Genomic DNA, 26,742 nt, shown 5'->3' on the forward strand with positions numbered 1-26,742 from the left:
CTAGAATATCATGGCAATTTTCCTTGATAATTTCTTGAAAGATGATGTGTAAGGCTCTTTTTTTTTTATCATAGTTTTCAGGTAGTCCAATAGTTTTAAAATTATCTCTCCTGAATCTATTTTCCAGGTCAGTTGTTTTTCCAATGAGATATCTTACATTTTCTATTTTTTCATTAATTTGTATCTGTTTTATAATGTCTTGATTTCTCATAAAGCCATTAGTTTCCATTTGCTCCATTCTAATTTTGAAGGAATTACTTTCTTCAGTGAGCTTTTTAACTTCCTTTTCCATCTGGCCACTTCTATTTTTTAAGGCATTCTTCCCATGGGCTTTTGGGACCTCTTTTGCCATTTGAGTTAGTCTATTTTTTAAGGTGTTATTTTCTTCAGTATTTTTTTGTCTCCTTTATCAAGCTGTTGACTCATTTTTCATGATTTTTTTTGCAACACTCATTTCTCTTCCCAATTTTTCCTCTATTTCTATTACTTGTTTTTCAGAATCCTTCTTGAGCTCTTCCATGGCCTGTGACCAATTCATATTTTTCTTGGAGGCTTTTGATGCAGGAGTTTTGACTTTGTTGTCTTCTTCTGGTTGTATGTTTTAATTTTTGTCACCAAAAAAGGATTCTTATAGTCTGGTGTCTTTTCCTCTGTTTGCTCATCTTGCCAGCCAATTACTTTACTTTTGAGCTCTGTGCCTTGGTAGAATTCTGCTTCCAGAGTGGAGAGTATTATGTCCCAAGTTTAGGGGGTTTTGTGTAGCTGTTGTCAGAACTACTTCTAGGCACCTGCCTCAGAACTGTGAGGAGGACTGCCTCTCCATAGTCTCCATGAGTTCTGTCATACCAGCACTCCTCACCCCAGGACTGCCCCCCAAAACTGTGACCCAGATCCAAACAGGATAAAGCAAGAGGATACTGCTTCAGCACCAGCAAAGAGAACCTTGCAATTGCCCTCTGGTCAGCTGCTTGGTTCCCTCACCATCTGTGGGCCTGGAGTTCTGGAAGCAGCCATCACCGCAGCAGCTGCTGCTGCTTCTGCTGCTGCAGCCACCACCACCTCTGCTGCCCAAGTGACAGGGGCCAGACCACAGTCTTCTCTCACCTCAGTACAACAGTTTCCCCACTGACCTTTTACTTTCTCTTTTGTATTTGTGGTTTGAGAAGTCTGGAAACCACCACAGCTGCCAGTGATTCAGTCCCCTGAGGTCTGCTCTGGCCTAGGCTGTGCTTCTGGTGTTTGCCAGCATGGCCCACACAGGACTTTGCTCTGCTCCCAGCCCAGTGTGATAGACCCTTCCTGTCAGCCTGCCCAGTCTGCTTTCCATGGGAGATTTGTTTCTCTCTGTCACTTTGTGAGTTCTGTGGCTCTAAAATTTGTTTAAAGTAATTTTTTGCAGGTATTGGAGGAGGTTGGGGTACGAGCTCAAGCAAGTTCCTGCTTTTACTCTGCCATCTTGACTCAGCTGCAAGGATGGTCTTTTACTTTTCTTTGTACCCCCAGTACTTAGCATAGTGCCTGGCACAGTGGTAGGTGCTTAGTAAATGCTTGTTGACTGACTGACTGATTGTAGTTTCTATGGTCAGAGTATAACAATGGGGTAAAAATCAGCACATTTGTTTCTGATGCTTAGATTAGCTGCACTCTGTGATTAAAATAATTACAGTTGAGTGTGAATAATGTCTATAAGGTTATGCTCAGTTTTTCTCAATAATTCTTAACTGGAAGACTATATCATTTTCCTTCTGGAATATCATATTCCAAGCTCTCTGCTCATTTTTATTGGTTGTTGCTAAGCTGTGTGTGATTCTAATTCCTTGGTTCTTGAATTATTTCTTTCTGGCAGTTTGTAGTATTTCTTAGGTTTTTCCTATGAGGAGCAAATAAAAAAAATGGTGGGCTAGGTTTTGTTATATGCTTCAAGACAATAAATGTTTTATGGGATCCTGTATCAGCAATGCCATATTCACAATGCCTATGGAGATTACAGATATTCTGATATAATTATCCATCACAAAATACGTCATGCTTGCCATATGGGGGAATAAACTAGAAAATTTATTAAGATACCAAAAGACTGAGTCCCAAAACCAGAAAGTGAAAGCCATCAGAGTAGTTATGACATTGGCACAGGTAGATAAAGTAGAAAGCACCCACATTTGTTTCAAGCCTTTAAAACAGAACAGGCTACCTCAGGCAAAGGTCCTCCTCTCCCCACTCACAGCAACCACCCAGCGTCCGGGAAGCACGCTCACAGCAGCTCCGGCCCCTGGCAGTCCTCAGCAGGAGTCCTTAGCAGAAAGGGCTCAAAAAGGGCTTTGCGCTGCCGCTGCCTCTGCTGCTGCTGCTGCCGTCGCCACCACCGCCAGCCACCGCAGGAACGCTAGCTTGGCTTCCACTTCCTCTTGCTCCGCCCCTTCCTGCTACATCAGCAAGTCCAATGGGGCATGGAAGATCTTTAAATCCCATAACCCTTACAGATCCTTGTTCACCTAAACCGTTAGTTTCTATAATTGATTGGAGATACATGGGAAAAAAATATTAGAAATAAAGAAAATAGCATGACCACTGTTTTTCTCTACTTCTATCCTTTCCTTTTTGTCCTTTATGTGCAGGCCACAAGGAGTAGCTAGATCGATATATGCCTCCTCAGATATGCATAAACTCAGCCTAACACTCACACTTCCTTATGCTCTTGCCACATGAAGCCACAGTTATGTTGCACTGCTAGTCTTTATCCTTTCAGTTCCTCTGCACATTGAGCCTAGGGAGCTTAGGCTGCAACCAGGATAGATGGACCCTCTTTTCTTTGGAATGTATACTAATATGATCTAGTTCAGGGGTGGGGAACCTGCAACGTTGAGGCCACATGTGGCCCTCTAGGTCCTCCAATATAGCCCTTTGACCAAATCCAAACTTCACAGAATAAATCCCCTTAATAAAAAAGATTTGTTGTGTAAAACTTGGACTCAGTCAAAAAGCCACACCCAAGGACAGAACGCCCCGTGTGGCCTCAAGGCCATGGGTTCCCCACCCTCGATCTAGCTTATTTGTATCACACCAAACTTTCTGAAGAATAATTTTCCCTTCCATGACTATTGACGAGTATTTGAAGTAATACTGTCCCTAATGTTCCACCATCTTCTCTGCAACGTGTTGCCTATGTTTTTACATTCTAAATTAATTATTGTATTTGGGTATCATCATGTATCTCTAACAGAGAAGGATATTGAAAGTATTTTCTGGTTCAAGTTGTTTCTTGGTTGTTGTTTTTTTAACCTCCTGGTTGTCTTAGATACTTTATCTCAGGATAACTTTTCTAAATAATGATGGTAGTTTATATCCATTTTTTCCCCTTTAGTTTTGCTTTTCATTTTTCAAGACTATGATAGAATTATATTAAAGCTTTTAAAAATGCAGGCAATATTTTCTTCACATTTTATCCTTTCTTTTAACTTAATGTTTATTTTGATCTAATGATTTGATGGTCTTACATCACAGACCATTGACCTGGTCAGTTCTGGTTTTAGAAAGTAAAGTGAATTTCATTTTTTGTGACATTGCTTTATGTTCACCCATATCTTTTTAAAACCTTTTATTTATTTTATTCTGAACTTAAGAAATTAAAATAAGCATTAACATGACATAGTAGAATAGGAAAAGAAAGATGATTATATATGAAACTGCAAATATATTATGTGTAACTTGCTATTCCTTTTAAATATATAATAAAGTTATCATGTAACTTAATTCTTTCCTTTTTTCTTTCTTCCCTTTCTCCCCCCCATGTGGTTACCATTAGACATAAATACATATATGTATGTGTGTATATATATGTGTGTGTGTACACACACACACACATATTTCTCTGCTTTTACACATAAGGCAATAAATAACTTGCTAGCAAGGCCCAGCCTCTCCCAAACACCGCCAGTTCTTTCGGTATTCCTTGCAAACATCTTTCCAAATCTCCGGGTTCTTCTTTCCGTAGCCTCGATTCCCAGTTTTCGCAGAGCCCTGTGCTTTCCCCCTGCTACCACTGAACATTCAGAGTTCACTGCCTGCTTCTTCTCTTTCCCTCAGCTCCAGCTGCTCTGACCAACTTCTTTTGTGCTTTGCTTCACTCTTCCCACTCCATCCCTTCCTGCCTCACCGGCTTGGCAAGCTCCTTCCACCACAGACTCATGTGACTCAGACTTCCTTGTGACTCAAGCAGGTCACATGGGCCTATTAATGGATGGGAAAGATCTTCCCATTTACATCACCATTACAGATGCAGATAATGTCTTCCTTCATAAGTCCTTTGTAGTTAATTTGGGTATTTATAATAGAATAAATTGGTTATTCCCAATTATTCTTTGAACAATATTGCTGTTACTGTATACAACATTCTCTTGGTTCTTCTCATTTCACTCTTCATTATTTCATGCAAGTCTCTCTGTTTTTGTAAGATCATTGAGCTCATCATTTCTTATAGCATAGTAATATTTTGTCATAATCATATACCACAATTTGTTCAACCATTCCCCAATTGCCAGGCATCCCTGCAGTTTCTAGTTCTTTTCCTACCACAAAGATGTTTTAGAACATATAAATTCTTTTCCTTTTTCCCTCATCATCTTGGGAAATAACCTAATGGTGGCACTGCTAGGTCAAAGGGTATACACAGTTTTTATAACTCTTTGGGCATAATTCCATATTACTCTCAAAACTGGCTGGATCAGTTCACAGTTCCACTAAACATACCAGTTCTTTTGGAATAAAGTATTTAATCTTTCACTTAAAATTGACAGTTTTCTTCAATTGCCCTTTATTCATCATTGTTATTATTTCATTATGTTAAATAAAAGATGTTTTATATTTCTGCTTTTCTGCATTTGTTTTTTAAATAATTTTAAAATTTTTTGCCAATTCTTTGTAAAGACAATTTTAAACATTCAGTTAAAAATATTTTGAGTTCTAAATTTGCTCCCTTACCTTCCTCCTTCCCTAAGTAATTTGATATAGTTTATACATATACAGTCATGCAAAACTTATTTTCTTTTCTCTTTTTTTTGGAGGGAGCAGGGCAGGGCAATTAGGGTTAAGTGACTTGCCCAAGGTCACACAGCTAGTAAGTGTTAAGTGTCTGAGGCCAGACTTGAATTCAGGTCCTCCTGACTCCAGGGCTGTTGCTCTATTCACTGCACCACCTAACTGCCCCACAAAGCTTATTTTCATCTTAGTTATGTTGTAAAATAAGATAGAGATCAAAAGGAAAAATCCACCAAAAAATACACAAAGTTAAAAAATAGTATGCTTCAATTTGTATGGACTTGATCAGTTCTTTTTCTGAATGTGGATAGCATTTTTCTTCATGAGTTCTTTGAGATTGTCTTGGAACATTGTATTACTAAGCATAGCTAAGTCATTCATGTGATCATCATACAACATTGTTGTTACTGTTTACAGTGTTCTCCTGTTTCTGCTCACTTCACATCAGTTCATGTAACTCAACCTTTTTTCTGAAATCAGGCTACTCATTTCTAATAGCATTCCATTATATTCCATTATTATCCTATACCACAACTTGTTCAGTCATTACCCAATTGATGGGCATCCCCTCAGTTTCCAATTCTTAGCCACTACAAAGAGTTGCTATAAATATTTTTGTCCAAATTGGTCCTTTTCCTTTTAAAAAATCTCTTTGGGATACAGACCTAGTAGTGGTACTGCTGGATCAAAGAGTATGTGCAGTTTTATAGCCCTTTAGCGTAGTTCCAATTTCTGTATTTGTTTATGAAGTTTTTATGCCATCACACAGAGCAGATTTTTATTAGTGTCATGTATTGTTGAGAAATATATATATTTCTTTTTATTCCCATTCACTAATTAACAAAGATATATTATATCCAACTTTTCTAAAATTCTATTCAAGGATATTATTTCTTTCTTGTTCATCTTTTTGTTGCATTCCTCTAGCTCTGAAGGGGGCATAATGAGATATCAGCTATTTTAATTTTGCTGAATGCTCTTTGTAATTTGGTTAATTTTTCCTTTAAATACTTAGATGCTCTACCACATGATATATTTATAAAATATTAATATTTCATTATAGGGCTTATTTCTTTTAACTATGTCCCTTTTTTGTTGCCTTAATTTGTAATCTTGTATTTCTTTCCATCATACCTGTTGCCTCCCCTCTGTTTTTGACTTACTCCTCTTTACACAGAAGGTAGTGAAAGAAAAGAAATGTGATTAACTTTAAAAATCTATAATTGAAGTGTTCTTATCCAATTTTGGGCCACCTACTGTCTTTACCTGTTTCAACCCTCTTGACCAACCCTCTTCAACCCTCTGTCTCTTATACTTTCCCTTCTTTTCATTCATCTTGTCAAACTAAAAATTCCCATCTGATCATGCTTTCTCTGATGAACCTATCTCTGTCTCTAGCTGTTTTCCTGTTGAATTTAACACATTTCTTTATCCAGTTCTGTGCATCTCACCCTCCTTTTACTAGGTTCGGGTAAGTCTGAGATACATGAGATTCCTTTTCCTTGCCCTTGTTTACATACTCTTCTTATACCTCCCAACTATATAAAACTGTTAAGTCCCCTCTGCTTCTCTCTTATTTCTTCCCTAAACTATTCGTTATTCCTTCCATTTTCTTTTCTTTCTTAAAACTCAGAATATAGAAAAGTGCCACTTCTAGGCTCTGCATTCTTTTTACTTCAATCTCTCTGTGACCCTAAACATAATTGGGATTTTGAAAAGATACTTGTATTTTTTGTATTAAAATGCAGACCATTCATCGTTTAGCTCTTTCTAATTACTTGAATGTGTTTACTCTTCTAGGTTTCCTGTGTTTGCATTTGAAAGATTCTACTCAGCTTGAGGCTTCTCATAAGGAGTTCTTCAAAGTCCTCTGTTCTGCTAAAGGACCGTTATTTTTACCTTGTAGGACCAATTGTGTTTTAAAGGGTAAGTTATTCTTGATTGTAAGCCTTTTTCTTTTGCCTTTTGGTGTATGATATTCAAAATTTTTCTCTCCTTCTATAATAGCTGCAGCCATGTTCTTTGTGATTCTGACTGTGCTCTTTGGTACTTGAACTCTTTGTTACTGGCTTCTTGCAGTATCTTTTCTTTTACTTGCTGTCTCTGGATTTTGGTCAGTTGTTCAATAAACATTCATTAAGTACCTACTATGTACCAGACACTATGCTAAGTACTGGGGATACAAAAGAAAGCAAAAGATAGTTCTTGCTTTCAAGGAACTCAGTCTAATGGGGTAGATGATTTGCACACATATATGTAAACATATATATAAACTATATATGAACTATATGCAGGATAAATTAGAAATAATTCACAAGGGGCGGCTAGGTGGCGCAGTGAGTAAAAGCGCCGGCGCCAGAGTCAGGAGGACCCAAGTTCGGTTCCAGCCTCAGACACTTAACACCCACACAAAAAAAAAAACTAGCCGTGTAACCTTGGGCAAGTTACTTAATCTCAATTGCCCTCCAAAAAGCAAAATAATAATAATAATTCACAAAGGTAAGGCACTAGAACTAAGGGGGATCAGGAAATGCCTCTTGTAGACTGTGACTTTAGCTTATGTTTAAGGAAACCAGGAGAACCCAGAGGCAGAGATGAGGTGCGTGGAGGACAGCTAGTGAAAATGCCTGGAGTCAGAAGATGCAATGTTTTGTCTGAGGAACAACCAGGAGGATCACCGGATTGAAAAATACATAGTGGGATATAAGAAGACTGGAATGGTAGGAAGCAGTCAGGTTATGAAGGACTTTACCGAGCAGGAGATTTTATTTTTGATCTTAGAGGTGATAGGAAGCCGCTGGAATTGATTATGTGGTATCAGACCTGTGGTCAGACCTGTATTTTATGAAGATCATTTTGGCAGTTGAGGGGAGGATGGCCTGGCATAGGGAGAGACTTGTGGAAGGTAGACCAAACCTGTGGGCTACTGTAACAGTCCAAGTGTGATATGAGGGTCTGCACCAAAGAAGTGTCAGAGGAGTGAGGGGGGAAGATGTTATGAAGACAAAATCAACAGGCCTTGGTAACAGATTATATATGGAGGGTAAGAGAGGGGGAGTTGAAGGTGACACCTATATCATGAGTCTGGGTAACTTGATGGAAGGTGGTACTTATGATAGTAATGGGAAAGTTAGGAAGAGGGAAGGGAAGGGAAGGGAAGACCCCTTTTTGTGTTTGCAAGTAAGCAGGTACTTAGCATTTAGTAATTAATAAAACCTCTGTGAAAGAAACAGAAGATATGAACCCCTGTTCCTGACGTAATAGAAAGGGTTGGCTGGAACAGGAAGTAGCTAATGCTGTGTGTATATAAGAAAAGCCCCAGAGAGGCATAGTCAGAATTTCTTCAGACAAGAATCTGGTGGCAGAGTAGCTAAAGAAGAGAGAATTGAAAACTGAGCCAGAATTTCCTGAGAACTTGTGGTGGTGGAGCTTCTTCTGAACAGGAGCCAGGAGCCCCCTCCCCCAGGCTGGATAAGGGGATTCTCATTTTTTTTAACTAGCTGCAGAAGACTGAGGTAACATGATGGGGGTGCAGGAACTTTGTTTGTGGCTTGGTTGAGCCTTGAATTCCTGGGAGCAGAAATTGTGCAGGATTTGAGATGGACTGGACCCTGTGAACTTCAGTGTGGAGCAGGACCTACCCAGAGATATGGACAAGGAACTGGGAGCTGTCTGCCATTGAACCCAGGTGACAATCTGGGGAATCCAGGTAGAATCTGGGACCATGGAAAGGGATCCAGGGAATCTGAGGACTGGCCCCAAGTCAAGATGAAAAGACCTCTCCAGGGGCGGCCAGGTGGCTCAGTGAGTAAGAGCACCAGCCCTAGTGTTGGGATGACCTGGGGATGGAATCCTGGCTCAGATACTTAGCACCACACCCAGAAATAACTGGCCGTACAATCTTGAGCAAGTTACTTAACCCCAATTGCTTTAAAAAAAAAAAAAGACCTCCCCATGGGTACTGAGTAATGATGAAATTGTGGTTTACTAGTGACCTAGGGGCAGAGGGTTTGTGTATTCTCTAATGATTGTACTTAGTGATTAATGATACTTAGTAACTGATTGCTGAATAAGTGACTGAGTTAATTTAGTGTGCCCCATGAGTGGAAGACTTTAACTATTGTACTTTGAGATGATTATTCTTTGTTCTAAAAACTATGTGGCCATTTTAATGATAAGCTGTTGTGAATACTATATTGTGATTTTCTGTGATAAGTGAATATTGTGAATATAAGTGATATTGTGAATGCTGTACCTTGATTTTCTGTGAATATTTTGCTTTGGTTTGTTATGGAATAGAGCGTTCACTATACTGTGTGATCAGAACCTTAAACGCTGTTCACAGTAGCATCCTTTTGGAAAGCTGCTCATATGTGGCTTTACAGGGGCAAAGATAGTAAGTTCAGTTTTGGACATGTTGCGTTTAAGATATCTATAAGACATTCAATTTGAAGTATGTCATAAGTAGTAGGAAATGAGAGTGGAGGTCAGTAGAGAGATTAGAGATGGAGAAAAAGATTTGAGAATGATCAAAATAGAGATGATTGAATAAATGGGAGCTGATAGGATCACCACATGTAATAGTATAGAAACAGAAGAGAAGAGGGCCCAGAACAGACCCCTGAGGGATGCCTGTGGTTAGAGGGCATGATCTGGATGAGGTTCTAGCAAAGGAGACTGATAAGGAGCAGGCAGGTAGGGAAGAAAACGCAAAAAACTAGGAGAGAATAAAAATCTAGAAAAAATAGGGTGATCTTCAGAGTCAAAGGCTGCAGGGAGGACAAAAAGGATGGGGATTGAAAAGAAACTAGTAGGTTTGACAGTTAAGAAATTATTAGTGACTTTGGGAAGAGCAATTATGGTTGAATTGTGGTGTCAGATGCCAGACTACTGAGAATGAAGAATGTGAAAAGAAAGGACATGGAAGCATCTATTATAGATGATCTTCTCAAGGTGTTTAGCTGCAAAAGGTAAGAGAGATAGAATAGCTAGCAGGGATGGATGGGTCAAGTGAGAGTTTTTTGAAGATGAGAAACACAGTCATATTTGTAGGAAGTAGGGAAGCAGTCAGGAGACATGGAGAGATTGAAGTTAGGTGAAAGAATGAACATGATATTGGGGTAAACAGATGCAAGGACGGAAGGAAACAAGCCTTTATTAAATGTGACAAGGACTATGCTAAGTGCTTTAAAATTTTATTTCATTTGATCCTCAAAACAACCCTGGAAGGTAGGTGTTATTTTCCCCATTATACAGTTGTAGAAACTGAGGTAGACAGGTTAAATTACTTGCCCATAGTCACACAGCTCGTGTGTGTGAGGCTTTATCTACTGGGCAGTCTTGCCCCCTTTAGATGAAATGGAGTGGATCAGTTGTGCATGTAGAAGTGTTTCCCTTGGCAAGGAGAAGGCCAAGTTCATTATGTGAGACAAGAGTGAAGGAGGAAATGGTGGCAGAAGGACAGAAGAGATCTGAGTGATGTGATATAAGGAGAAAAGGAGAAGGAGATCTTGGCAAATATGGTCTTTTATTTTCAGTAAAATATGAGAGGAGGAATGAAAAAATCAGGAAGATGTACTGTGATGGGTAGGATAATGAATTTATTGGGAAATGTCAAAGAGTTGCTTTGTGTACGTGTAGATTCAGTTGAGGTTATTTAGCATAAATTTGTAGTAGACCCAGTGAGCATGATTTTGTTATTTTCTCCAGCTTTGTTCATTCACATGTGTGGGAACAAAGACAGCAGATGGAGAGAATGATCCAAGGCTGAGACTTGGCAGGGTCAAATGATACAATAAGAGGCAAGGGACTCACGAACAGTGTAGAGTTGAATTAGTTCACCCAGGGATCAAAATGGTTAAGGGAAGAGAGTATGGTAGGGGAGATGGCCTGGGAAAGAATTGAAAGGTCAAGAGAATGGAGGTTACAGTATGGATAAAAACAGGGTTTCAGGTTTTAAGGCAGATAGAAAAGTAGAATGAAAATAGATTGTGATCAAATAATAGAATTTCAGAGTTCATGAACATGGACTTTTGATGATTTCAAGATCAAGAATACGACCAACTCGGTGTGACTGAGTAGGGTAGAAGAGTAGATTTTATGAATTGAGCAAGTGGAGAAGTTTTTTTTTTTGGAGGGGGGGAGGGCAGGGCAATTGGGGTTAAGTGACTTACCCAAGGTCACACATCTAGTAAGTGTTAAGTGTCTGAGGCTGGATTTGAACTCAGGTCCTCCTGACTTCAGGCCGGTTCTCTATTCACTGCGCCACACTAGGGTGTTTGAAGGAATATCAGTATATATTTTGAAGTCCCTTAGTGTAGAGTCAGGAGTTATGGAGGAAAGAAAGACTGTGAGTTAGGCACTGAACTCTGAGGAAAGAAGAAGACTGTTCTGAATGTTGGTAGCCAACAGCTACCAGGATTTTGATTAGATGATAGGTGTGAATTGAGTGAATCTCAAAGCAGGGGAGAGGTTACTAAATGATAGTGCTAGAGGGAGACTCCTGGAAGTGGTAGTTGGGAACAAGAAGTATCCCAGCTTCCCCATCTTGATGAGTTAGAAGGAATGAGTGAAAGTAAAACCAGTACTGGAAAGGGGTGCTGGGGAGGCTGGTGTGAGAAGTAAGTCAGGTCTCAATGAGAGCCAGAAAATAGATGGAGTATGAAAGGAAAAACATTTTAAAATGACAGCAGGTTTGCTGCACACAAAGCAGGCGTTCTAGGGAGCACAGTGGAAGGAGTGTATAGTTCTAGATTAGTGTGTGAAGGGCAGGGATGGGAGTTGGAGGGAATGGCAATAAAGGACTGGGCATGAAGGGTAGAGGAGAGGGAGGGGTTCATGATCTGGGATGGGGAGAGTTTGACCAGGGGGTGTTTGTTAACTTTTGAGGAAAGAGTTTTGTTAGGTTTTCATTGACTTTAGTAGTTTTGCCTCAGGATAGAGAGTTCTCTCAGGGCTTTTGGCAGTTCAGGCAAGAAGATTAGTATTGGGAGCTGAGGAAACATTGTTATTCCCCTTCTGCAATGACATGAGACTAGACTGGAGGCTTGATGGAATTCCCCTTACCTGGAAGGGAGCAGTCTGATAGTCACCGGGAGGTAGGAGATCAAACAGAAGACCTGCAGAGAGAATGGATGCCAGAAAGGGCATTCAGTGTAAAGCAGCGGCATTTTTCTTTTTCCTCAGGAAAGTTAGAGACTAGGCAGGAAACCCAGCTAAGATAGTATTTGCATACTGTAAGCTAGTGAGCTTTACTTGGATTCCTGTCAACAAAATTTCTAGAATTCAGTAAGCAGTTCTCACAGGGAGATTACATGAAAATTATATTACATCATTTTTAAGTGATTCATTTGTTGATAATTAAGGGCTTTCTTCACCACAGATAGCTGAACCTTTTATAAAAGTTGACTTGTATAGATCCTCTTCTTATTTTTACCTTCAGCACCTCTATCCTTAAAATCCTAAGTTTCCTAAGATTCTGCTCAAGTGCCATCTCCTCCATCAGGCCTTTGGTTATTAGTGCCTTCTCCATTCAAAATTTCCTTGACTATGACATTTGTGTATGCTTTTACTTTGGGGTTTCTTTCAGGAGATAATTGAATTCCAGTGATTAGGACCAGGACCCAAATCTCTTCCAAAATCCCTGGCACTGGGCCTAGCTCTTGGTGGACCAGTATAATTTTTAGTATTGGCCTTTCCTTAGCTGCTGCTTGATCAGAAAATACAATTAACAGTTGCTTCCATCCTCTGCTGTGTCCGGATGATTTTGTTGGTTTCAGGTCTCCTACATGAAGCTCTTGCTGGGCCGGTTGGTAGTAGTGCTTAACCTTCCCTCTGTTTTTCAGTCGCTCCAATAAGAGGATTGAATTAAGGCCTCTTTCATGGTACCCTTGTGCTGAGACTTCCTGGTCTTGACTCCTGCTTGGCCCCAGTATAGGTTGCTAGGACACTGATGATCTCATCAGTTCCATGAATTCAATTATCATTTAATACTGATCATCTGAAATCTGTACATCTAACCCTAATCTCTCTCCTAGCTTCCAGACTCACATTTCCAACTAGATGCCCTATAGACAGTTTAAACTCAGCGTGTCCAAAACGGAATTCATTATCTTTGCTCCTCAAACTCTCGTTCCTTTCCTATTCCCACCAAGGGTACCACCATCCTTTCAGTTACCCGGGCATACAACTTAGGCATCGATCTTCGATGTTTGTCTGTCTCTCTTTCTCTCTCCCTTTTCCCTTCTTCCTTCCCTCTCTACCTCCCTCCTTACATATTCAATTTTAAGTAAAGGCCTGTTGATTTTACCTATTCATCCCATTCTCTCATCTGACATTGCCACCACTATGGTGCAGGCCTCTATTACTTCATGTCTGGACTATAGCAATGCTCTGATTAGTCTTCCTGCCTCAAATTCCTCCTCCTTCTGTTCTGTCCTCCATTCAGTTGCCAAAATTGTTTCTTTCTGGCCACTTGCAGTAATTTTTCCTTGACTTGTTAGTTCTGAAATTTGGCTATAATGTTACTTGGAGTTTTTATTTTGGGATCTCTTTCCTGAGGTAATAGGTGGATTCTTTCAACGCCTGTTTTGCCCTCTTGTTCCAGGATATCAGGGCAGTTTTCCTTGATAATTTCTTGAAAGATGCTATCCAGGTCATTCTTTTAATTATGGCTTTCAGGTAGTTCAGTGATTCTGACATCATTTCTCCTGGATCTATTTTCCATGTCAGTTGTTTTTCCAGTGAGGTATTTTACACTTTGTTCTATTTTTTCATTCTTTTGAATTTGATTGATTTTTGATGTCTCATAAAGCCAATAGCTTCCACTTGTCCAATTCTAACTTTTAATGTTGTTTTCCTCAGTTAACTTTTATATTTCCTTTTCCATTTGGTCAAGTGGTAATTTTTAGGGAGTTATTTTCTTCATGGGTTTTTGTATCTCATTTTCCATTTGGCTGATTCTATTTTTTAAGCAGTTGTTTTCTTTTGCCAAGTTGTTGACTTTTTCCCCATAATTCTTTTGCATCATTTCATTTCTTTTCCTGATTTTCCTTATTTTCCTTCTACTTCTCTTATATGATTTATAGGCTCCTTTTTGAGCTCTTCCATGAGTTCTTCCTGGGCTCGAGACAACTTACTGTTTTTCTTTGAGGCTTTTGCCATTACTGTCCTCTTCTGAGTTTGTGTCTTGGTGTTCCCTGTCACCATAATAACTGTTTTTTGCTAGATTCCCTTTTTGTTCTTTTTTGCTCATATTTTTTGGCCTTTTTCCTTTCTTTTAAATTTGAGTTCTAGTCCTGAGGTGGAGGGGGCACTGTCTCAGGCTTCTTGTGCCAAAGACTGCAGGACCTGACTATTTACCTGGTGCTGTAGTGATAATTGCCCTGAGGCCCACAGGGAACCCTCATGTATGGTGCTATGCTGAGGGGGTGGGGTGTGGCTGGCACTACTGAAAGCCATAGGGGTCTGGCAGCTTACTTGGTGCTAAGCAAAGGTCCTCCTGCTGGTGTTTGATGTGTGCTGAGGCCAGTGGGATGTTTCTGCATTTTCCTGGGGCTACGCTGAAGTACTTGGTGACCTGGCTGCTGAAGGTTGCCTGTTTGTTCAGGGCTATGCTGAAGCACCTGGAGGTCTGGCCACTAGATGTTGCCTGTTTGCCTGGAGCTATGCTGAAGCTCATGGAGGTTCTTGGAGTTATTATGGAGTATGCCCATTCCCCTGGCTGTGCTGAGGCAGATGGTGGGGAGGAGGGGGTCCTGGTGTTGACATTTGCCTGTTCTACCACATTGGGGCTCAAGATCTCCCTCTGGTTTGCAGAGGTCAGGTTTGCTCTTGACTTTATAGGACACATCTTGTCCTGGGCTCCCCCTTTTACCTGAGTGAGATAGACCTTGCTAATCTTCCAAGTTTCTTGGGCTAAAAGATTGTTTTACCCCATCTTTTTGCTGGTTCTGCTGTTCCAGGATTTGTTTTGGGGGTGCTATTTTGTGGTTGTTTGGAGGTGAATATAGGGGAGTTAACAGTGATTTGCTGTTTACACTGCTGTCTTGTCTCTTAAATTTAGGATCAAATACAAATTCCCCTATAGGGTATTTAAAGTCCTTCATTATCTTCCATGTTTCTTATACGTTACTCTCCTTCATGCACCTTGCAGAAGAGCCAAATTCTTGTTGCTTCTCATGCTCAATGACTCATTTATCTTTGCCTTTGCAATGAATGATTCCTCTTATCCCTGGAATGCAATTCCTTCTCAGCTTTGCCCCTTTTTCCTTAGTTTACTTCAAAGTTCAGCCCAAGTTCTACTTTCTACATGAACCTTTCCCTGATTTCTTCCCAGCTGCTGATGCTTCCCCACCTCTACTCCCCAAGAAATTTACTTCTATTTTGCATGTATTTTGTATAAACTTATATATGTATATGCTATCTCTGCTGAGAGTATGTAAGCTCCTTGAGGCCAGGGACTGATAATAGCATTTAGCTCTCAGGATTCTTGTGAGGATAAAATGAGATAATATTTGTAAAGCACTTTACAAACATTAAAATGATATTATTATTGTTGTTGTCATTAACAACAATAATAAATTCATTTGAAAAAACAAAAAATCTAGAATATCAAGGGAAATCATGAAAAAGGTATGGACAAAGGGGAAAGCACTTCCATGCTTGAAGCCATAATATAAAATGGTATTCATGAGTGGAACAAATTAGGCAAGGAAAAATCAGAACTAGTGGAATTCAATAACCCAATGCTCAATAAACCAGAAAATTATTTAGGAAATAATTTATTTAGGAAAAAACTCTCTATCTCATTAAAATATCTAGGATAATTGAGGTGCAATCTGGTAGAAATTAGTTTTAATCTAATATTTTATGCCATATTTCATAAATTCAAAATGAACACATGGCCTTTACATTGAAGAGTATACAATAAAACAAAAATAATCAGATCATAAACTTGTTATGGTTATGGGTAGGAAATAATACAAGGAACAGAAGCAATTTGATAATCTGAAATTGAAAAGCTTTTGCACAAAAAAAATTAAATCACTTAGGATAAGAAGGAAAGCAATTGAATTAGAAAACTTCTTTATATAAAATTGGATTTACCTTAGATTCAAGATATTTAGACAATAAATATATGCATGTACATTTTTCTATGTAGGTACATATGTTGAAGTAGATAGAAAGATAGAGAAATATTCTGACCAAAACTTATTCCAAAATAGATAAATGGTCATAGGATATAAACAAACAGTTATCAAAAGAAGAGTTGCAAACTGTTTACAATCATATGGGCAGCTGAATGGTTCAGTCAGTAGAGTGCTGGGCTTGAAGTCAGGAAGACCTGAGTTCAAATCCAGCCTTACTCTCTGTTTGCTTCCTTTTCCTCCTCTGTAAAATAAGCGGGAGAAGGAAATGGCAAACCTCTTAAGTATTTTTGCCAACAAAACCCCCAAAGGGGTCACAAAGAGTCAGACATGACAGAAAACTGACTGAACAACAATAAAAACAACCATAAGAAAGAGAGTGCCAAGTCTCTAATAATAACAGAAGTACAAATCAAAGCACTGAGGTTCCGCCTCATGCAGCAAATTGGCAAAGATGCAACATGTAAATAGTTGACATTGAAGGTGTTTGGGGAAGATAGATACACTGGTATGTTGTTGAAGGGGGAGCATGTTTTCTTCATTGTTGTTTCTTTTTTTGTACTCTTTATTCTATTGGTTTATTTAGTCTCTTTATGTTTAAAGTCATGAAAGTTAAATTTATATTTTCCTTCATTTGTGCCTCTGTTATTGCTGTTTTAAATATATCTTAAAATTTTTTCTTCTACTTTCACTTTTATTACTTTGTCCTTGTGATTAATTTCACTTAAATGACTTTAATGCAATTCTAGTCCCTATAGGTTCTTACCCTCTCTCAATCTCTAATCTCAGTTATGTCAGTTTTTTTCTTAATTTGTAATTTTCCTCTTTTTATGTAGTTTTCTCTATTTCTTTTTGGCCTTTTATTCCCTCAAGTGAATAATTCAACCCCCGTTTCTTTCCCTCCCCCAACTTCTTGTATTTTTAAAAAATGATTTATGCTTTTTTTTCTAAGAAGACTTCCTTTATTTATTTATTTTTTTTACCATTGATTCTCTTCCTCTCCTGAAATTTTATTCTCTGATTTGTGGTTTATTATTTCTTTAGTCTTTTTGTGATCCTCATGGAGTTAAAGCTTCTTAAGGTACTGGGTTTGAGTTCCTTCTTTAATTCCTTGTTAGAAGACAAATTTCTTAGTTATTGCGTTTCTGCTTTTTATTACATTATCCTCTTTTTTCTGCTATGCCTCACTCTTAGATATCTCAATTTGTGAGGGAAGTAACAATGTGGATCAAAGCAATATCTAATGTTAGGAATTATCCCATATTTCAAATCATGGGATTTGATCTCCCTTCTCCATTGTTATTATCCTTCCGTTCTAGATCCATATCTACTTTCTGGTTACCAGGTTTCCCTAAGAGCTCACATTTCCCTTCTTCTCAGGTAGGATTATTGTCCATGGAGATACAACACTTTCCATGTAATTTCTTCCTTCCAATGATCTTTTAATTAACTACATTATGTTTTTTCTGTATATAATTATATGTGGCCTACTTGTCCTCTCTATTAGAATATAAGCTTCTTGATATTGTTCCATTGTTGTTACTTGATTAAATTCTTCTTAAGGAAAGTTCATGTCTCCTATTGTAGGTATATACCTTTTCTTCATGGGAGTGCTCTTAAGTGGGATGCCTTTCTTCTTTTGGGTTGAGACCCCACTCTCTCATTCTTAAATTTAAAAAAATTTATTTACTTACTTTTAGTTTACACCATTCAGTTCCACACTCCTTGAGTTCCAAATTTTCTCTCCCTCTCTATCCTCCCCTCTCCCCTTTCCATGGTAGCATGCAATTCGATACAGGTTCTTCAAATACCTTCACATTAAACATTAGTCAAGTTGTAAAGAAGAATGATAACCAGTGGAATGAACAAGAAAGAAGGAACAAAACAAAAAAGAGAAAGAACAAGTAGCTTGCTTCAATCTGCATTCAGACTCTGTAGTTCTTTCTCTGCATGTGGATAGCCTTTTCCTTCATGAGTCCTTTGGAGTTGTCTTATAACATTGCATTGCTGAGTGGAGCCCAGTCTATCAAAGTCAGTCACCACAGATACGATTTGTCTGTAATTGTGTACAGAGTTCTCCTGGTTCTGCTCTCCTCACTCGGTATCGGTTTATATAAGTCCCTCCAGGTTATTATGAAGTTCGTCTGCTCCTCATTTCTTATAGCACAAAAGTATTCCATTATGTTAATATACCACAACTTGTTTAGCCATTCATTCCCCTATCTCTTGTTTGGTCATAAATTCTTTCCTTCTCCATAAATCTGACAGGTAAACTATTCCTTGCTCTCCCAAATTGCTTACAGTATCAGTATTTATATCTAGATCATGTACCCTTTTAGACTTTTTGGGGTATATGGTATAAGATATTGGTTTCTGCCATTTTATTTTCCAGTTTTCCCAGCAGTTTTTGTCAAATACTGAGTTCTTATCCCAGAAGCTGGAGTCTTTGGGTTTATCAAACAGTTTATTACCATAGTCATTAACTACTGTGTCTCATATACCCAATCTATTCCACTGATACACTACTCTGTTCCTCAGCCAGTACCAAGTAGTTTTGAGGACTGCTGCTTTTTGATAAAGTTTAAAATCTGGTATGGCTAGTCCACATTCCATAGCATTTCTTTTCATTATTTCCCTTGATATTCTTTTTTTTTTTTAAAGCAATCGGGGTTAAGTTACTTGCTCAAGGTTACACAGCCAGTTATTTTTGTGTGGGTGCTGAGTATCTGAGGCTGGAACCGATCCCAGGTCTCCCAACTCTGGGGCCAGTGCTCTTACTCACTGCGCCACCTGGCCGCCCCAATTCCCTTGATATTCTGGACCTTTTGTTCTTCCAGATGAATTTTGTTACTGTTTTTTCTAGCTCTATAATTTTTGGGTAGATTGATTGGTATGGCTTTTTTTTTTAAATTCAGAAGTTCTCAGCACTTTTACTGTATTATCCCCTGTGTAATGGTATTAAGTTTTGGTTTTGGGATTTCTTTTTTTCTTTTTCTAGTTTTGAGTAGTCATATTCTTCTGGGAAGCCTATGATCCTTAAGTTGTTCCATAAGCCCTGTCTTTGAGGTCAGTGACTTTGGTTTGTATGGATCATGTATTCTTTTTTCTTCTGTTTCCTCATCTTTATTTTTTAACTTTAATTTATTTTTTCCTCAGGTTTCCTTGAAACCATTCCCATCATCAGTGCTTGTAGCACAGTATTATTACATAACATTCATTTTCTATTACTTGTTGAGCCATTCCCTAGTTGAGGAACACTTTCTCAGTTTCTAGTTCTTTGCTAAAATGAAAAAGAGCTGCTATAAATATTTTTGTACATATGGGTCCTTCATCTCGTAGGATCTACTAGCAGTATGGCTGAGTCAAAGGGTATTTACAATGCAGTAACTTTTGGGGTATGATTCTCAGATGTTTTGCAGAATGACTGTACTAGGTCATAGTTTTAAGAATAGTGCATTAATAGGGCAGCTAAGTGATGCAGTGAATAGAGCACCAGCCCTTGAGTTAGGAGGACCTGAGTTCAAATCTGGCCTGAGACACTTGACACTTACTAGCTGTGTGACCTTAGGCAATTCACTTAACCCCAGTTATCTTGCCTTCCACCTTCCAAAAAAAAAATAGTTCATTAATGTGCCTTTTTCCCCACATTTCACTCCAGCCTTTCTCATTTTCTTTTTTTTGTCACCTCAGACAATCTGATAAATGTGAGGTGGAATCTGAGTTATTTTAATTGACATTTTTCTCATCATCAGATTAAAGCATTTTTAAAAAATATATGGCTAAGAATGACTTGAATTTCTTCCTCTGAAAACTGCCTATTCATGTCCATTGACCATTTATCAGTTGGGGAATGGCTTTTATTCTTATAAATTTGAATTAGTTCCCTGTGTGTCTTAGTAATGAGAACTTTATCAGAAAAACTTGCTGCAAAGAATTTTTTGCATTTTCTTCTCTCTTAATTTTAGCTGTATTCATTTTGTTTGTGTAAAAACTTAATTAAATTTTATGTAATCAAAATTGTCCATTTCTCTTAATGTAATTGCCTTTTGCTTCTCATCTGACTGATTTTCTTTCATTTAAGTATTTTTGCATTTTAAAGTTAACATTTTCTGTTATTCCTTTGCAGAAACTTTGCATCATGGATTTAATTTTTTTTTCTGTTTTGTTATTTGAGTTCTGACATTTGTTCTTAATTTTTTTTTTTAAAGCAATCGGGGTTAAGTAACTTGCCCAAGGTTACATGGTCAGGTGTTTCTGGGTGGGTGCTAAGTGTCTGAGCCCAGAATTCGATCTCCAGGTCTTCTCAACACTGGAGCCGGTGCTCTTACTTGCTGTGCTACCTGGGCGCCCCTGTTCTTCTTAAATTTCTTAAAATTTTCACCTCCCTTTTGCACTATTTTGGAATTTCTTGTTGCTATCCCATGCTTTCTTGGGATTCCAGAAAATTCTGTTTCATCAGACATTGGTTGACTTTCCTTTGTCTTAGAATATTTGTAAAGAGACCTTCTAGTCTCTTTGAGCCTTTGGATTTCATACATTCTTCTAGTTCTAGGATCCTCTCTGTTGATTTACATGTGCTTTGGATTTTATTGAATTTTCTTCCTTTTGAAATCTTCAATATTTCAGCCTTTTTTCTTTATATTTCCATTTCAGTCACTTTCTGACTTGTCCTCTTTTGCTGTTATTTGCACTCCCAAGTCTAGACAGCAGTGTCACCTCAGTCTTCTCCCACATTGATGGTCTCAGGTTTTACTGGTCTTGGTCCATTAGTAAGTTGACAAGAATTTATTAAACCAGGTACTTTGGGTACTAGGGAATGTATTTTCTGTTGTAGTCTGCATTAGAGTAAGATTCAGGTATTGACATCAATATTGCATCAGTATTAATGCTTATGGTCCTGATATTATATTTTATGTGCTTGGCCATGGATCATAAGAAACATAGATATAAAACTGAAAGGAACCCTAGCCAGGCAGTATCTGTATCTTCTGCTACAGACTCTTATCTTCTCTCTCCTGGACTATTGAAATAGCCTGCTGGTTGGTCTGACTGCTCTAAGTCGCTTCCCACTCCAGTCTATCCTTCCTTGGGTTGCAGATGTTACTTTTCTAAAATTTAGGTCTGATCATGTCATGCCCCACTCAGTAGACTCCACTATCTCCCTGTCATCTCTAGGATCAGATACAAAATCCTCTGGTGTTCAAAGCTTTTCATAACCTAGGACCACCCCCCCCCACACACACTTTTACAGCCTTCTTATATCTTCCCCCAACTCCCTCCCACCCGCACTCCATATTCTTTCATCCAGTGACACTAGCCTCCATGTTCTTTTGATATTTCACTCTTTCACAGCTCAAGCATTTTCACTGGTTGTCCTCCATTCCTGGAATAATCTCCCTCCTCATCCCTGCCCCCTAGCTTCCCTCATTTCCTTCGAGTCCCAGCTAAAATGTTACTACACAAGCCTTTTCCTATTCCTCTTACTTCCTTCCATCTGTTGGTTATTTCTAGTTTATTTTGTTTTTAGCTTGACTGTACATGGTTGTTTGTATATTGTCTCCCTCATATTGTAAACTCCTTAGATCAGAAACTCTATTGCCTTTCTTTGTGTCCCCAGTCCTTAGTTTAGTGCCTGACAGTAATAACTTAACAAATGCTTATTCATTGATTGGTATAGAACAACTTCTTTTATTGGAAATTTAAGTCCCAGAAAGCAAGATAAAATAGTCAACAAACATTTATTAAGTTCTTAATTGTAACCCAGGCACTGTGTTCAGACCAAAGTGCAAATAAAGAAAGGAAAAAACAATCTGAGTCCTAAAGGAGCTCATTCTGATGGGTAAGACATCATTTAAACAACCAAATACATCTAAGATTTATACAAAGAAGATGAAAGGTAATCTGGAAATAGAAGGCACTAGGAGCTGGGGCTTGGGAAGGGAAAGGCTTCCTGCAGAAAAAAGGACTTGATCTCAGTCTTGAGGGAAGAAGTCAGGGATATTTGGATGTGGAGGCAGAGCATTCCAGGCATGGGGGGGGGGCAACCCCAATACAAAGGCCCAGAGATGGAAGTTGGAGGGCCATGTGCAAGGAGCATCACATAGTGTACACTGGATTGTATAGGGGGCCAGTAAAGTGAAAGAAGCCTGGAATTGTGAGAAGGACCAGATGAGGAGCAACTTTAAATGCTAAACAGATGAGTTTATACTTAATCCTGGAGGTGATAGGCTGCCATTGGAGCTTACTGAGTGGGATGTTACATGGAAAACCATTTTAGTAGCTAAAGGGAACATGGATTAGAGTGGGAGAGACTAGATAAAGGCAGAGAACAACCAGAGGGCAATTGCAATAGTCCAGGGTAAGAAGTAATGAGGGTCTGAATGAGAGCAGTGGTTATTGTGAGTGGAAAGGAGATAGATGCCAGAGATGGTGTGAAGGGAGAAATGACTAGATTTGGTAATGGCTCAGATATGAGTGACGAGAGAGAGTCGAGTGTGCCACATTGGTTTGAACCTACATGCCCAGGAGCATGTAGGTGCCCTTGACAGCAATTGGTAAGTTAAGAAGAGAGGACCATCTAGGGGAAAACAGTTCTGTCCTACACATGTATTTGAAATGCTTATGGAATATCCAGCTTACAGCATTCAAAAGGCAGCTGGTGATGGGAGTCTGTAGTTCAAGTGAGACTAGGACTGATCTGGGCATCATAGAAAGGATCAGTGAACTCATGAAAATTGGTGAGATGATTAAATTAGTCTCTGCTCTTTATAGCCTTTCTGGGATTGTGTATGCTGGGAAAGTGATACATTCCCCTTTGTTAATTTACAAGGATTTTCCCTTGTTGTGGTTCTCTTTGTCCTGTAATTGCTTCATCAGATGTATAATTCCTTTTAGGTTGGTTTTTGAGAATTAGTGGAGGGTGGGAAAAGTATCTAGTCCACCATCTTGTTGTTCGCTTGACCACTAGCCAAGCTCTACATCCTTACTACATATAACTGAAGGACTTATAATCTTTTGATAATGAAAAATAAAATGAGGAGGGAAAAAAATTAGAAAACTGATGAATGTATACAAACTTGGTAGATAAATGAAAGTATACAAGATTCACTCATTGACACACAGGAAGGAGTCAGTTGGGGATGTGGAGATATTCTCAGTAAAAAGTTGCAAATAAAGTAGATAATTGATTATAACAGGGTTTTTTTTAGGTCCTTTCCATTTTCCTGCTAAAGGCAGCAGAGTTTCTCACAGAAATGAAAAATTTTCATAGTCTCTCTGGGTAGCATAGTACTCGGCAGCAACATCAGCCTCTCTAGAAGCACATACAAATACATACAGAAATACAACCCTGATCCTATAAAAATTCTATAAATAAGTTGCAAGTTATTGACTTGAAGAATAATATAACTGATCTCCTCTGAATTTCTACTGACAAAGTAAATTTGTTTTTAAATTGTGAGGCATCTGGGTGGGGATAAGGGAAGGATTTCTAAAACTATATTAACTAATATCTTTGTGCTTGTTTTTTTTTTTTCCAGAATACAGTTGCTTTTGATTTAAGATGATTTGATGCCTTATAATAAAAGCTTCATTAACCATGATGGCTACACAGACATTAAATATAGACAGCTATCAAGATGGTCAACAAGTGAGAGCTTTGTAATTTTCCTAAAACGCTTTTATCTGTTTTATTGACTAGAAACTTTATAGTGTTAATTACAAATTCAGTTTATGTGATTGTTACTTCTCCTTTAATTATATGCTGGTCTTGACAGGTTAATTCATAAAACTTTAAGTTCTTAAGTGAATATAAAACATAAAACAGTTTCAAAATTATTAGCAACTAGATATTAATTGTAACTAAGAAATTTTTTTCTTAAGTAAATATTGATATCAGTCTGAATAATTCTATTGATTTTTAAAAATTAATCTGTAAATGTGAGATATTTGAAGTTTGTTATGTTGTATGTATTGCTAATTAGAGCATGGAACTTCAATATTTAAAAAATAGGAAACCCATTTTCATGTAATAAAAAATAGAATTTATGTATAGAAAGCAACATTCAACTTTTGATTTTAATCCCTAGAAGGGCTAGAGGGATCTTTTGGTACCAAAGAACTAATTATTTACTGCTGTAAATTGGATTAGGGTAAGATTCACATATTGTCATCCATGTTGGCATCAATGTACTATCAGTGTTAATGCTTATGATTCTAGCATTGTTATGTTAGGTGCTTGACATTGGATTTTAACATAGTTATAAAACTTATTGTTATGGGTAAAACATTTAAACAACTAGATACATATAATGTGTGTGTGTACACACACACACACACACACACACACACACACACACACACAAGATTGAAGGTAATCTGGAAATAGAAGGCACTAGGAGCTGGGGCTTGGGAAGGGAAAGGCTTCCTGCAGAAAAAAGGACTTGATCTAAGTCTTGAGGGAAGAAGTCAGGGATTTTTGGATGTGGAGGCAGAGCATTCCAGGCATGGGTGGGGGACAACCCCAGTACAAAGGTCCAGAGATTGAAGTTGGAGGGCCATGTGCAAGGAGCATCACGTAGTGTAACTGGACTGTAAAGTCCCTGGATGGGGGGGGGGGGGGAGGGGGGGGGGAAGGGGGAGGGGGGGCAAAGTGAAAGAAGCCTGGAATTGTGAGAAGGACCAGATAATGAACAACTTTAAATGCTAAACAGACGAATTTATACTTAATCCTGGAGGTGATAGGCTGCCATTGGAGCTTACTGAGTGGGATGTTATATGGAAAACCATTTTAGTAGCTGAAGGGAATTGGAGTGGAAGAGTGGGAGTGGATTGGAGTGGGAGAGACTTGATAAAGGCAGAGAGACCAACCAGAGGGCAATTGCAATAGTCCAGGGTAAGAAGTAATGAGGGTCTGAACAAGATCAGTGGCTATTGTGAGTGGAAAGGAGATAGATGCCAGAGATGGTGTGAAGGTAGAAATGATAAGATTTCGCAGTAGGATGGCTATATTGGGGGTGAGTAAGAGTGTGAAGCTGAGGGTATTCAAAAGGTAGTTGGTGATGGGGACCTGTAACTGAGGAGAGATAGCAGGGATGAATATATAGATCTGGGAATCATTTATTTGATTCTTTGGAAGTTAATGAGATCACTTAGGGAGACAGGATGAAGCAAAAAGAGAAAGATTGCCAAGGCAAAGCCTTTGTGCACACCCAGGGTTAGTGGGCATGACATAGAAAAAGAGCTATTGAAAGTGACAGAGGGGACAGATAGGAAAAGAATAATAAGAGATCAGTACCATTAAAAGCTTGAAATGATTTGCCCAATGTTTCATGTAGGAAGCAGAGCCCAATTTGAAATGAAAACTTCTGACTGATAATCCAGTGCCTTTTCCAATCCTAGTGGCACTACACCATAATGCCATTGGAACCAAACATGTTTTGAAGTCAGCAGAATCTTTTCATTTTCAGATTTATTTTAAATTTAGTAGGACAAATTATTTTTATTCTTCATATTATTATTAATTTAGCAGTTTCTGGTTAAAAGATGCTATATATATATATATATATATATATGTATATTCTCAGTTGATCCTCACAAAAACCTATCAGGTGAGTAGTATAATTACTATTATTTCCTCCGTGAATAAACAATCTTAGAGAAATCAAGTGACCTCCAAAGTCTCATTGCTAGTAAGCGATTGGTATTAAGGATATGAACTCAGGTCTTCTGACTCCAGAGCAATTGTTTTTCCAGTTGATTGGAGATAGGAAGGACAGGGTCCTCAGCAATTAATTCTCCATTTATATTTTTTGGTCTGTACTACTTTTAAAGCTGTTGTGTTACTGTGGTACTGTAGTTTGGATCTACCCTGTACAGCTCTGTTTGAAGTGAAAACCAAATCAAATTCTTGCAGATCTAAATCCTTTTCTGTTTGCTCCCTAACTTATGTTGATAGTGTTGTCAGATACACTTGTGCTAAAAGTTTTATTTATCCTAGTAACATAGGTTTTGACAGCAAGCAGACAGCTAGCTGCCTTAACTATGAATTGACCTGCTTTCCATGCAAGAATTCCTATGGGGCTTTCAGTTTTTCTGTCAAAGTTGACATAACAGGGAGAATTAGAAGATACCATCAAATATGCTCCTTGCTCATCTTAGGATACAGCATACAATTTTAGTGCCTCACATGCAATGGGTCTTCAATAAATCTTTGATTAATTGAGTGAACAATTTTGGTTTGGTTTATTTTGTCCTTTAGAACCAAACAGAAAACAGCTTGATGAGCCAAAGTTGCCCTATAGACTTAGTTTTTTTCTCCTCCTGGAACTGAGTATATAGAGAGATAAAGCATTTATTAGAAGCACCTGTTATATATTGGGCACTTTGATATGAATACAGGCAATTAAGAGAGTTCCTGCCCATGAAGTGCTTACATTCTAATTAAGGAGGGAGGGCACAGAAGGGAGGTATTGAGATGGCTGGGATTTGGCATGGAGGCCTGGTTCTGGCAAAAATAGGTTGAAAATTCCCTTTCTATAGCAGGGGGACCCAGGAGTAGAGT

General features: G+C 38.5%; 1 protein-coding gene across 5 annotated transcripts in view; it reads left to right on the forward strand.

Annotated features, from left to right (window-relative positions):
- Window positions 1-26,742, forward strand: part of PKNOX1 (PBX/knotted 1 homeobox 1) — a 182,667-nt gene that overhangs the window by 55,364 nt on the left and 100,561 nt on the right. For 3 of the 5 annotated variants that reach the window (XM_069074820.1, XM_069074818.1, XM_069074817.1), the window contains exons 2-3: window positions 6,835-6,960; window positions 23,720-23,829. Coding sequence is in view for 1 of the 5 variants with exons in the window: in XM_069074817.1 (XP_068930918.1) it covers window positions 23,779-23,829 (51 nt within the window). In the remaining 4 variants the exon portion in view is untranslated. Of the gene's footprint in view, window positions 1-6,834; window positions 6,961-23,719; window positions 23,830-26,742 lie in introns of those variants that run through there. The other 2 variants (XM_069074819.1, XM_069074821.1) reach the window with 2 other exon arrangements.

This window comes from Petaurus breviceps, unplaced genomic scaffold, assembly GCF_028583685.1.
Source record: "Petaurus breviceps papuanus isolate PSGF00001 unplaced genomic scaffold, PetGlider_PUasm1.0 90897, whole genome shotgun sequence".
NCBI classification, from domain to species: Eukaryota; Metazoa; Chordata; class Mammalia; order Diprotodontia; family Petauridae; genus Petaurus; species Petaurus breviceps.